We start from the raw sequence: 12,168 nt of genomic DNA on the forward strand, positions 1-12,168 counted from the left end.
AGACAGCTGTAGTGTAGGTTTGGTCCTTTGAGTCTAGGCTGTGTGCCCTTGGGTAAGTTGCTCAACCTCTCTGGAATTGGCACCGTCGCTCCAGACCATGCAGGTTCACTGAGTGTGTCCAAATGCTGTGGCGGTGACTCGTTCCATGGGGCTTGTTGGAGGAGATCCCCACGCCCTCTGGCACTGGGTAAGCAAGGTTCCTATCCATCTCTGCCCTCACCATGAGCTTGCTTGCAAAGCAGGGAGCCTTTCTCCAGGAGCTTGTTGGGAGCTAAAGGATTCTCCGTGCACAGATGTCAGTGTGGAGATAGCGATCAGAAAGGACACCGTTCGGGAAGCCCGAGCTAGGAGCCAGGCCACTGTCTCGCTTATTCCCCCTCTTGGAAATTAATCTTTTCTGTAGAAAGGAGGAAATGACATCTCAGAGAGTATCAGTGACTTGCCAGGTCAGGAAGTGGCACGGTGGCTGTGAACCCGGGTGCCTGACACCAGCACCCACGCACGCAGCACGGGCCGGCTCCCGAAATGCCCTCTTCACACAGGGCACCTGTGGCCGATCTTGGTCCTGACTTCTGAGCCTCTTGTCTCCTCTTTCTCTTGGAGTGCCCATGAAATAGGAATTCCCTCCCCAGACCGCCAGGGGGCCCAGCACCTGAACTATATCACCTGTCCCCTCAGCACACACGTCTTGCTAATAAACACCACCAGGCCCTCCGCACTGCAGCACCACCATCACTCTGCAGCGGAACACGTGAAGTCCTCCTTCTGAAACCAAGTCTCCGGGAAACGGCTGGGAAATGCCCACCAGACAAATCCAAGTCACTTTCGGGGTGTCAGGTAGCCACGGGCTGGATTTTGAGGGAAGGGACGATGTCAGGCTGATCTAGGGAGGCACTGGCGAAGATTCAGGGCCAAGCCCCTGCAGGGAGCCGTCAGGGGTGGCGAGTGTCCTGTCCGTAGCCCTGGGCGAGCCAAGACTGATGTTGCGTGTGGGGAGGCAGGGGGCAGAGCTGCTCCAGGCGTGTGTGGTCCACACAGTGGGGCATGTGTGAAGTGTTCCCGGGACTCAAGCACACACTTCAATGTATGTGCAGCCTATGAGAGCCTCTAATTTTCAGAATTGCTCCTCCACGTGTTAAGGTGATTTTACGTGTTGAAGGGAAAAATGGGTTTCCCATATCGTGTCCTTTTACATTTTTTTCTTAGCGATTCTTTTTACTGACCAGGGTGAAAACTGTGGCAGAAAATACAAATAGGTCTTTCCAGGGTGTGTTAGACGCAAGCCCCGTGTAGAAGTCAAACAAGGGGGGTGTGGGATTCCATCCCCTCTGGGTGCTTTTCCAGGCTCTCATCACCGAGGACTGAGTTTGGCAGGGGCCCCCAGAGAAGGAAAATGAGAAACGGACCACTTGCTCTGCAATCCATACTCCTAAGGGGAATAGAGGGAGTGCGTCCTCTGTGTGTCCGATGCCCTGTGTCTTCTGGGCGAGGCTTTCCTTTGGAGCTGAGAAACTGAAGCTCACATTAACCTAAGCGGCTAAGACGCTCCGTGTGTGTGTGTGTGTTTTGGGGGGTGGGGGAGGGTCCTCTTTGGTCCAGAGCCGAGGTCTCTGCACTTCCAGCCCAGTTCCCCACGCCAGCCCTGATGGGCACGGAGTCTCTTTGTCCAAGACAGACAAAGGAAGACAGAGCCAGAATGAAGTCAACAACTTTTATTACAGCTCACATATTTCATAGAAAAAGGAATGTAGCGTCAGGTCCGGTTGTATGAAAAACGGTAAAATGCAGGTTCGTCCTGGTTGCTCTGTTGACACCCGGGGCAGGCTCTCCGCGACATCAGGCACAGCAGCTGCACTTGTCCGAGGCCCCTTTGCAGACGCAGCCCTGGGCACACTTGGCGCAGCCCACGGGGCAGCAGGAGCAGCAGCCTGGGGAAGCGAGGGCAGCGTGCGGTCGGACCACGCGTTGTCCGGAGCCACCCTTCCCAGCAGCAGGCCTGGCCCCAGCTGCCCTCAGGCCCAGACCCTGAGTTTAGGATGGTGTCCTCTGTCCTGAGATCATTGCTCTCAGACACTAGGTTCAGGTTGCCTGCCCCATCTGTGCCCAGGACAGGGCACAGAGCCTTGGAGAGACAGTGAGCAGGGCCTCTGGGGACGAGAGAAAGCCAGCGCCCAGCACCGTCAGTGATGTGAGCAAAGTCCTCAGGATCAAAGTGGAGGCAAAGCCCTGACAGAGCAGCTCCCGCTCGGGATAGGGAAGCTCTGGGCTGCTTCGACAGGAAGGGGCTGCCCCAGGTCCGAGAAACCACACACGGTCACTAGTTCATGTCCCTAAAGTGCTTCAGTCCCTGAGAGGATTCAGAAGCGTGACTCAGGAGGCAGGAGGACTAGTTCTACTGACAGGTCTGAGGTTGTTTGTTAATGACCCGTCTGGGCCTCAGTCTCCCTGTTCTCTAGTGCGCACTTGGGTCTCGGTCATCTGGAAGGTGATTCCAGCTCTGATTGTGAATCCCTTCCTGGTGGGGGGGGGGGGGTGGGGGGGTGGTGGGGGTTACCGGGAAGTTTGGTCACTGTCCTGCTCCTGCCTGCTGAGCTCTGGGCTCCCTGCTCGCACTCAGCCCAGACCCCGCATTCCCAGAGAAGGCCCCGCACACTCACTCTTCTTGCAGGAGGTGCATCTGCAGGCTTTGCAGGTGCAGGAGCCAGCGCAGCTGCAGGAGCCGCCTGCCAGGAAGGGAAAGGCCCGCGGTGAGCAGGGAGAGGGATGCAGGAGCTAGAGCAGACGGTCAGCAATGCCTCCCTGAGCCCTCCTCCTCTGTCAGGACCCAGCCCTGGGAGCTCGTGTCCACTCAGGCGGATAGAGAAGCCCCAGCTCCTCTCTTCTGGTCCAAGGAGAGTAGGTCCCCTCCTGATGGACTCCACAGGGAAGGTCCCAGGCTCCAGACCCAGCCCAGGCTGACTGGGGCTGGGGGCCAGGGCCCATGGCCTGAACCCGAAAGAGGCAATGTCCCCTCCTCCCATCAAGTCCTGGCAGCTCCGAGGCCTCCTCCAAACACTGGGTCCCGGTCTAGCAGTCCCCTGACCAGCTGGGTGACCTCAAGAAGGACAGCCTGGAGCCTCCGTGCCCTCAGTGTTAACGGAGAGGCAAAGGGAGACTGACGTGCTCTCAGGAGCCTGGCAGGCAAGAAAGCCCTGGACCCGTGACAGGAGTCCTCCTGAGCTCCAACTCAAAACCCTCCCTTCTCGTCCTGTGCCTGCGAAGGGGGGCATCCTAAGGCTCAAAGCCAGGGTTCCCTTACCAGTGGGGCAGGAGCACTTGGGGTCCATCTGGAGGAGGAGTGAGGCCCGAGGTCCAAAGCAAGGGGCGAAGCGGCTTCACTGGTCCGGTCGGGGGCGTGTGGGAGCCAGGAGCCCGTGGGCTCAGTTATAGGCCGAGGAGGCGGCCCGGGCGCAGAGGCCCCGCCCCCGCCTTGCACCCGCCCCGCGGATCCGCGCCCGCGCCCGCGCCCGCGCTGCCCGCGGCGCCCTGGGCCGGGCTGTGAGCAACACGCGGGGCCGAGCGCACGATTCCACTTCGGTGCCGGCTGGAGCGGAGGAAGCGGGTGCCGTGCGGTAAGCGGTGTCCCAGCCCCCTGGCCGCCCCTTCGCGATGTGGCCGACGGGAGCAGCCCCCCTGTTGCCGGGTTGTGCAGGAATCCAGCTCCCGCGTCCTCCGGTCTTCCCCGCCCCAGGCCGCGCGCCGCCGGCCTCCGGGTCGCCGTTTCCTGCAGCCTGAGAACAGCCCCCGCCTCCCGCTCGTGTCCCTGGCTTGGCCGGAGCCGGGGAGCGGTGTCAGAGACCGCAGGCGCATGTGACCCTCACCGCCGTTTCGCCCACCCCGTGTGTCCCCAGGCGTTGGCAGCCCCGGTCTCCACCACGGTCCTTTGGAAGCACTTTTCCGGTACCGTCTCCTGTAACCGCCCCGCGATGAACATTGCCTTCGGCCGCTAGTCGTCACTTGTGTTTTCCTTTCCTGGAGGGATCATGGCGCATTTCTCCGGGGGCTCCTTTGCCTAAACTTTGCAGGGGCGCTCCTCACCGTGGCCGGTCCACCCCACGCCAGGGTGGAGGTTCCCTGATCATGGGATGCTCCCCAGGGAAGGCATCACTGTAGGCGATAGGCAGACCTGGCATGAAATAACAAAGCGACACAAGTGGAGAGTTCCCTTTGGGTAGTCCTGACGATTACACACCATGGAGTCCATGCCAAGCCTTGTTAATCACTTTTGCTCTTTGAATTGTCACACCAACCCGGAAGGGAGCTAGTAGTCAGCAGCCCGTTTCCCAAAGGCCAAACTACCTACAGTACGAGGAGGCTACAGTAAAGGCAGGCACACAGTGCTGGGGAGTGGTGCCCTGCTTCTGTGGTCTTGTGGCTTCGCAGCTGAAAGAGAGAGTCAGTGAGAAAGCTCCCCTTTGGCCCAGAGCTGTGTCTTCAGCCCGTCTCTACCGTGTCCAGCTGAATCCTGGGGGGGGGACCGAAGTGACAGAATAGGAATGTATTTATGCTTTTGTGGCTTCCTTCTGACTCTCTCCTTCAGCAGTGTTCAAGAGGTTTCTTTTGGTACAACGTATTTCAGAAAACCCCTGAAAAGAAAATGGTAGGGAAATCCTGGTGCAGGTGACAGCAGAGATGGCAGGATCCTTCTGCATCTGTTAGGAGGACACCGACTGTCTTGCTCACGGCTTTCTATCTGTAGTGTCAATGGCTCCTTGCGTGAAGGGAGGATAACCCCCTCCGGGGAAGTGGTCCCATGCTCACAGGGTTGATGAGGACGACCCAGAACACAGAGCTAAACACACCATCCTTGCTTGCGTGTCTGGAAGGAGAACAATGTCTCCTAGGCTAATGATAACAAATAAATAAATAAATAGGTGATATGATCGATTACTCCCTGAGTGCCCAGTATATTCTGACATTCTTTGCACGGATTCAGTTCTTTCATCCCGAGAGCCAGACACTATTTTTTTGCCCTTTAGAGCAGCGGAGACTGAGCCACAGCGAGGTTATGTCCCATGGCTATCTGTGGCACAGATGGGACTGGCCCTCCTGCAGGCTGACTGCAGCCCCCCGCCCAATCGGACAGCATGTCATGCCATGAAAGGTGAGGACACTGAACACCTGGCCCAGAGGCAGCAGTGGGAAAGCACTGAGCAGCTGGCAGTCAGAACCCTCTGCACAGCTCTGTGACCTCTCTGGGCTTCAGCCTCCCACCTCTGCAGCCAGGAGCACAGCTGGACTGTCTCCGAAGACCCTTGCGGCCCTGAAAAAGGAGAGGCCGGATTCAGCCTCCAGTGATGTCATAACCGGCACCATGTGGCCGGGAGGTGAGACAGCTGTAGTGTAGGTTTGGTCCTTTGAGTCTAGGCTGTGTGCCCTTGGGTAAGTTGCTCAACCTGTCTGGAATTGGCACCGTCGCTCCAGACCATGCAGGTTCACTGAGTGTGTCCAAATGCTGTGGCGGTGACTCGTTCCATGGGGCTTGTTGGAGGAGATCCCCACGCCCTCTGGCACTGGGTAAGCAAGGTTCCTATCCATCTCTGCCCTCACCATGAGCTTGCTTGCAAAGCAGGGAGCCTTTCTCCAGGAGCTTGTTGGGAGCTAAAGGATTCTCCGTGCACAGATGTCAGTGTGGAGATAGCGATCAGAAAGGACACCGTTCGGGAAGCCCGAGCTAGGAGCCAGGCCACTGTCTCGCTTATTCCCCCTCTTGGAAATTAATCTTTTCTGTAGAAAGGAGGAAATGACATCTCAGAGAGTATCAGTGACTTGCCAGGTCAGGAAGTGGCACGGTGGCTGTGAACCCGGGTGCCTGACACCAGCACCCACGCACGCAGCACGGGCCGGCTCCCGAAATGCCCTCTTCACACAGGGCACCTGTGGCCGATCTTGGTCCTGACTTCTGAGCCTCTTGTCTCCTCTTTCTCTTGGAGTGCCCATGAAATAGGAATTCCCTCCCCAGACCGCCAGGGGGCCCAGCACCTGAACTATATCACCTGTCCCCTCAGCACACACGTCTTGCTAATAAACACCACCAGGCCCTCCGCACTGCAGCACCACCATCACTCTGCAGCGGAACACGTGAAGTCCTCCTTCTGAAACCAAGTCTCTGGGAAACGGCTGGGAAATGCCCACCAGACAAATCCAAGTCACTTTCGGGGTGTCAGGTAGCCACGGGCTGGATTTTGAGGGAAGGGAAGATGTCAGGCTGATCTAGGGAGGCACTGGCGAAGATTCAGGGCCAAGCCCCTGCAGGGAGCCGTCAGGGGTGGCGAGTGTCCTGTCCGTAGCCCTGGGCGAGCCAAGACTGATGTTGCGTGTGGGGAGGCAGGGGGCAGAGCTGCTCCAGGCGTGTGTGGTCCACACAGTGGGGCATGTGTGAAGTGTTCCCGGGACTCAAGCACACACTTCAATGTATGTGCAGCCTATGAGAGCCTCTAATTTTCAGAATTGCTCCTCCACGTGTTAAGGTGATTTTACGTGTTGAAGGGAAAAATGGGTTTCCCATATCGTGTCCTTTTACATTTTTTTCTTAGCGATTCTTTTTACTGACCAGGGTGAAAACTGTGGCAGAAAATACAAATAGGTCTTTCCAGGGTGTGTTAGACGCAAGCCCCGTGTAGAAGTCAAACAAGGGGGGTGTGGGATTCCATCCCCTCTGGGTGCTTTTCCAGGCTCTCATCACCGAGGACTGAGTTTGGCAGGGGCCCCCAGAGAAGGAAAATGAGAAACGGACCACTTGCTCTGCAATCCATACTCCTAAGGGGAATAGAGGGAGTGCGTCCTCTGTGTGTCCGATGCCCTGTGTCTTCTGGGCGAGGCTTTCCTTTGGAGCTGAGAAACTGAAGCTCACATTAACCTAAGCGGCTAAGACGCTCCGTGTGTGTGTGTGTGTTTTGGGGGGTGGGGGAGGGTCCTCTTTGGTCCAGAGCCGAGGTCTCTGCACTTCCAGCCCAGTTCCCCACGCCAGCCCTGATGGGCACGGAGTCTCTTTGTCCAAGACAGACAAAGGAAGACAGAGCCAGAATGAAGTCAACAACTTTTATTACAGCTCACATATTTCATAGAAAAAGGAATGTAGCGTCAGGTCCGGTTGTATGAAAAACGGTAAAATGCAGGTTCGTCCTGGTTGCTCTGTTGACACCCGGGGCAGGCTCTCCGCGACATCAGGCACAGCAGCTGCACTTGTCCGAGGCCCCTTTGCAGACGCAGCCCTGGGCACACTTGGCGCAGCCCACGGGGCAGCAGGAGCAGCAGCCTGGGGAAGCGAGGGCAGCGTGCGGTCGGACCACGCGTTGTCCGGAGCCACCCTTCCCAGCAGCAGGCCTGGCCCCAGCTGCCCTCAGGCCCAGACCCTGAGTTTAGGATGGTGTCCTCTGTCCTGAGATCATTGCTCTCAGACACTAGGTTCAGGTTGCCTGCCCCATCTGTGCCCAGGACAGGGCACAGAGCCTTGGAGAGACAGTGAGCAGGGCCTCTGGGGACGAGAGAAAGCCAGCGCCCAGCACCGTCAGTGATGTGAGCAAAGTCCTCAGGATCAAAGTGGAGGCAAAGCCCTGACAGAGCAGCTCCCGCTCGGGATAGGGAAGCTCTGGGCTGCTTCGACAGGAAGGGGCTGCCCCAGGTCCGAGAAACCACACACGGTCACTAGTTCATGTCCCTAAAGTGCTTCAGTCCCTGAGAGGATTCAGAAGCGTGACTCAGGAGGCAGGAGGACTAGTTCTACTGACAGGTCTGAGGTTGTTTGTTAATGACCCGTCTGGGCCTCAGTCTCCCTGTTCTCTAGTGCGCACTTGGGTCTCGGTCATCTGGAAGGTGATTCCAGCTCTGATTGTGAATCCCTTCCTGGTGGGGGGGGGGGGTGGGGGGGTGGTGGGGGTTACCGGGAAGTTTGGTCACTGTCCTGCTCCTGCCTGCTGAGCTCTGGGCTCCCTGCTCGCACTCAGCCCAGACCCCGCATTCCCAGAGAAGGCCCCGCACACTCACTCTTCTTGCAGGAGGTGCATCTGCAGGCTTTGCAGGTGCAGGAGCCAGCGCAGCTGCAGGAGCCGCCTGCCAGGAAGGGAAAGGCCCGCGGTGAGCAGGGAGAGGGATGCAGGAGCTAGAGCAGACGGTCAGCAATGCCTCCCTGAGCCCTCCTCCTCTGTCAGGACCCAGCCCTGGGAGCTCGTGTCCACTCAGGCGGATAGAGAAGCCCCAGCTCCTCTCTTCTGGTCCAAGGAGAGTAGGTCCCCTCCTGATGGACTCCACAGGGAAGGTCCCAGGCTCCAGACCCAGCCCAGGCTGACTGGGGCTGGGGGCCAGGGCCCATGGCCTGAACCCGAAAGAGGCAATGTCCCCTCCTCCCATCAAGTCCTGGCAGCTCCGAGGCCTCCTCCAAACACTGGGTCCCGGTCTAGCAGTCCCCTGACCAGCTGGGTGACCTCAAGAAGGACAGCCTGGAGCCTCCGTGCCCTCAGTGTTAACGGAGAGGCAAAGGGAGACTGACGTGCTCTCAGGAGCCTGGCAGGCAAGAAAGCCCTGGACCCGTGACAGGAGTCCTCCTGAGCTCCAACTCAAAACCCTCCCTTCTCGTCCTGTGCCTGCGAAGGGGGGCATCCTAAGGCTCAAAGCCAGGGTTCCCTTACCAGTGGGGCAGGAGCACTTGGGGTCCATCTGGAGGAGGAGTGAGGCCCGAGGTCCAAAGCAAGGGGCGAAGCGGCTTCACTGGTCCGGTCGGGGGCGTGTGGGAGCCAGGAGCCCGTGGGCTCAGTTATAGGCCGAGGAGGCGGCCCGGGCGCAGAGGCCCCGCCCCCGCCTTGCACCCGCCCCGCGGATCCGCGCCCGCGCCCGCGCCCGCGCTGCCCGCGGCGCCCTGGGCCGGGCTGTGAGCAACACGCGGGGCCGAGCGCACGATTCCACTTCGGTGCCGGCTGGAGCGGAGGAAGCGGGTGCCGTGCGGTAAGCGGTGTCCCAGCCCCCTGGCCGCCCCTTCGCGATGTGGCCGACGGGAGCAGCCCCCCTGTTGCCGGGTTGTGCAGGAATCCAGCTCCCGCGTCCTCCGGTCTTCCCCGCCCCAGGCCGCGCGCCGCCGGCCTCCGGGTCGCCGTTTCCTGCAGCCTGAGAACAGCCCCCGCCTCCCGCTCGTGTCCCTGGCTTGGCCGGAGCCGGGGAGCGGTGTCAGAGACCGCAGGCGCATGTGACCCTCACCGCCGTTTCGCCCACCCCGTGTGTCCCCAGGCGTTGGCAGCCCCGGTCTCCACCACGGTCCTTTGGAAGCACTTTTCCGGTACCGTCTCCTGTAACCGCCCCGCGATGAACATTGCCTTCGGCCGCTAGTCGTCACTTGTGTTTTCCTTTCCTGGAGGGATCATGGCGCATTTCTCCGGGGGCTCCTTTGCCTAAACTTTGCAGGGGCGCTCCTCACCGTGGCCGGTCCACCCCACGCCAGGGTGGAGGTTCCCTGATCATGGGATGCTCCCCAGGGAAGGCATCACTGTAGGCGATAGGCAGACCTGGCATGAAATAACAAAGCGACACAAGTGGAGAGTTCCCTTTGGGTAGTCCTGACGATTACACACCATGGAGTCCATGCCAAGCCTTGTTAATCACTTTTGCTCTTTGAATTGTCACACCAACCCGGAAGGGAGCTAGTAGTCAGCAGCCCGTTTCCCAAAGGCCAAACTACCTACAGTACGAGGAGGCTACAGTAAAGGCAGGCACACAGTGCTGGGGAGTGGTGCCCTGCTTCTGTGGTCTTGTGGCTTCGCAGCTGAAAGAGAGAGTCAGTGAGAAAGCTCCCCTTTGGCCCAGAGCTGTGTCTTCAGCCCGTCTCTACCGTGTCCAGCTGAATCCTGGGGGGGGGACCGAAGTGACAGAATAGGAATGTATTTATGCTTTTGTGGCTTCCTTCTGACTCTCTCCTTCAGCAGTGTTCAAGAGGTTTCTTTTGGTACAACGTATTTCAGAAAACCCCTGAAAAGAAAATGGTAGGGAAATCCTGGTGCAGGTGACAGCAGAGATGGCAGGATCCTTCTGCATCTGTTAGGAGGACACCGACTGTCTTGCTCACGGCTTTCTATCTGTAGTGTCAATGGCTCCTTGCGTGAAGGGAGGATAACCCCCTCCGGGGAAGTGGTCCCATGCTCACAGGGTTGATGAGGACGACCCAGAACACAGAGCTAAACACACCATCCTTGCTTGCGTGTCTGGAAGGAGAACAATGTCTCCTAGGCTAATGATAACAAATAAATAAATAAATAGGTGATATGATCGATTACTCCCTGAGTGCCCAGTATATTCTGACATTCTTTGCACGGATTCAGTTCTTTCATCCCGAGAGCCAGACACTATTTTTTTGCCCTTTAGAGCAGCGGAGACTGAGCCACAGCGAGGTTATGTCCCATGGCTATCTGTGGCACAGATGGGACTGGCCCTCCTGCAGGCTGACTGCAGCCCCCCGCCCAATCGGACAGCATGTCATGCCATGAAAGGTGAGGACACTGAACACCTGGCCCAGAGGCAGCAGTGGGAAAGCACTGAGCAGCTGGCAGTCAGAACCCTCTGCACAGCTCTGTGACCTCTCTGGGCTTCAGCCTCCCACCTCTGCAGCCAGGAGCACAGCTGGACTGTCTCCGAAGACCCTTGCGGCCCTGAAAAAGGAGAGGCCGGATTCAGCCTCCAGTGATGTCATAACCGGCACCATGTGGCCGGGAGGTGAGACAGCTGTAGTGTAGGTTTGGTCCTTTGAGTCTAGGCTGTGTGCCCTTGGGTAAGTTGCTCAACCTCTCTGGAATTGGCACCGTCGCTCCAGACCATGCAGGTTCACTGAGTGTGTCCAAATGCTGTGGCGGTGACTCGTTCCATGGGGCTTGTTGGAGGAGATCCCCACGCCCTCTGGCACTGGGTAAGCAAGGTTCCTATCCATCTCTGCCCTCACCATGAGCTTGCTTGCAAAGCAGGGAGCCTTTCTCCAGGAGCTTGTTGGGAGCTAAAGGATTCTCCGTGCACAGATGTCAGTGTGGAGATAGCGATCAGAAAGGACACCGTTCGGGAAGCCCGAGCTAGGAGCCAGGCCACTGTCTCGCTTATTCCCCCTCTTGGAAATTAATCTTTTCTGTAGAAAGGAGGAAATGACATCTCAGAGAGTATCAGTGACTTGCCAGGTCAGGAAGTGGCACGGTGGCTGTGAACCCGGGTGCCTGACACCAGCACCCACGCACGCAGCACGGGCCGGCTCCCGAAATGCCCTCTTCACACAGGGCACCTGTGGCCGATCTTGGTCCTGACTTCTGAGCCTCTTGTCTCCTCTTTCTCTTGGAGTGCCCATGAAATAGGAATTCCCTCCCCAGACCGCCAGGGGGCCCAGCACCTGAACTATATCACCTGTCCCCTCAGCACACACGTCTTGCTAATAAACACCACCAGGCCCTCCGCACTGCAGCACCACCATCACTCTGCAGCGGAACACGTGAAGTCCTCCTTCTGAAACCAAGTCTCTGGGAAACGGCTGGGAAATGCCCACCAGACAAATCCAAGTCACTTTCGGGGTGTCAGGTAGCCACGGGCTGGATTTTGAGGGAAGGGAAGATGTCAGGCTGATCTAGGGAGGCACTGGCGAAGATTCAGGGCCAAGCCCCTGCAGGGAGCCGTCAGGGGTGGCGAGTGTCCTGTCCGTAGCCCTGGGCGAGCCAAGACTGATGTTGCGTGTGGGGAGGCAGGGGGCAGAGCTGCTCCAGGCGTGTGTGGTCCACACAGTGGGGCATGTGTGAAGTGTTCCCGGGACTCAAGCACACACTTCAATGTATGTGCAGCCTATGAGAGCCTCTAATTTTCAGAATTGCTCCTCCACGTGTTAAGGTGATTTTACGTGTTGAAGGGAAAAATGGGTTTCCCATATCGTGTCCTTTTACATTTTTTTCTTAGCGATTCTTTTTACTGACCAGGGTGAAAACTGTGGCAGAAAATACAAATAGGTCTTTCCAGGGTGTGTTAGACGCAAGCCCCGTGTAGAAGTCAAACAAGGGGGGTGTGGGATTCCATCCCCTCTGGGTGCTTTTCCAGGCTCTCATCACCGAGGACTGAGTTTGGCAGGGGCCCCCAGAGAAGGAAAATGAGAAACGGACCACTTGCTCTGCAATCCATACTCCT

General features: G+C 58.1%; 2 protein-coding genes across 2 annotated transcripts; both read right to left on the reverse strand.

Moving 5' to 3' along the window:
- Positions 1–1,836: 1,836 nt before the first annotated feature.
- LOC309621832 (metallothionein-1E) lies at positions 1,837–3,326 on the reverse strand (the record flags this gene model as incomplete). The annotated part of the gene is made up of 3 exons (XM_082409160.1): positions 1,837–1,928; positions 2,658–2,723; positions 3,299–3,326. The coding sequence occupies 3 exons, from the start codon at positions 3,324–3,326 to the stop codon at positions 1,837–1,839; spliced, it is 186 nt and encodes a 61-aa protein (XP_082265286.1).
- A 3,879-nt stretch (positions 3,327–7,205) lies between these two features.
- On the reverse strand, positions 7,206–8,694 carry LOC309621802 (metallothionein-1E; the record flags this gene model as incomplete). The annotated part of the gene is made up of 3 exons (XM_082409132.1): positions 7,206–7,297; positions 8,026–8,091; positions 8,667–8,694. 3 exons carry the CDS (start codon positions 8,692–8,694, stop codon positions 7,206–7,208), a joined length of 186 nt encoding a protein of 61 aa, XP_082265258.1.
- Positions 8,695–12,168: the final 3,474 nt, after the last annotated feature.

The sequence above is a fragment of the Balaenoptera borealis genome (assembly GCF_965194805.1).
Source record: "Balaenoptera borealis genome assembly, contig: HAP1_SCAFFOLD_1020, whole genome shotgun sequence".
Lineage (NCBI taxonomy): Eukaryota > Metazoa > Chordata > Mammalia > Artiodactyla > Balaenopteridae > Balaenoptera > Balaenoptera borealis.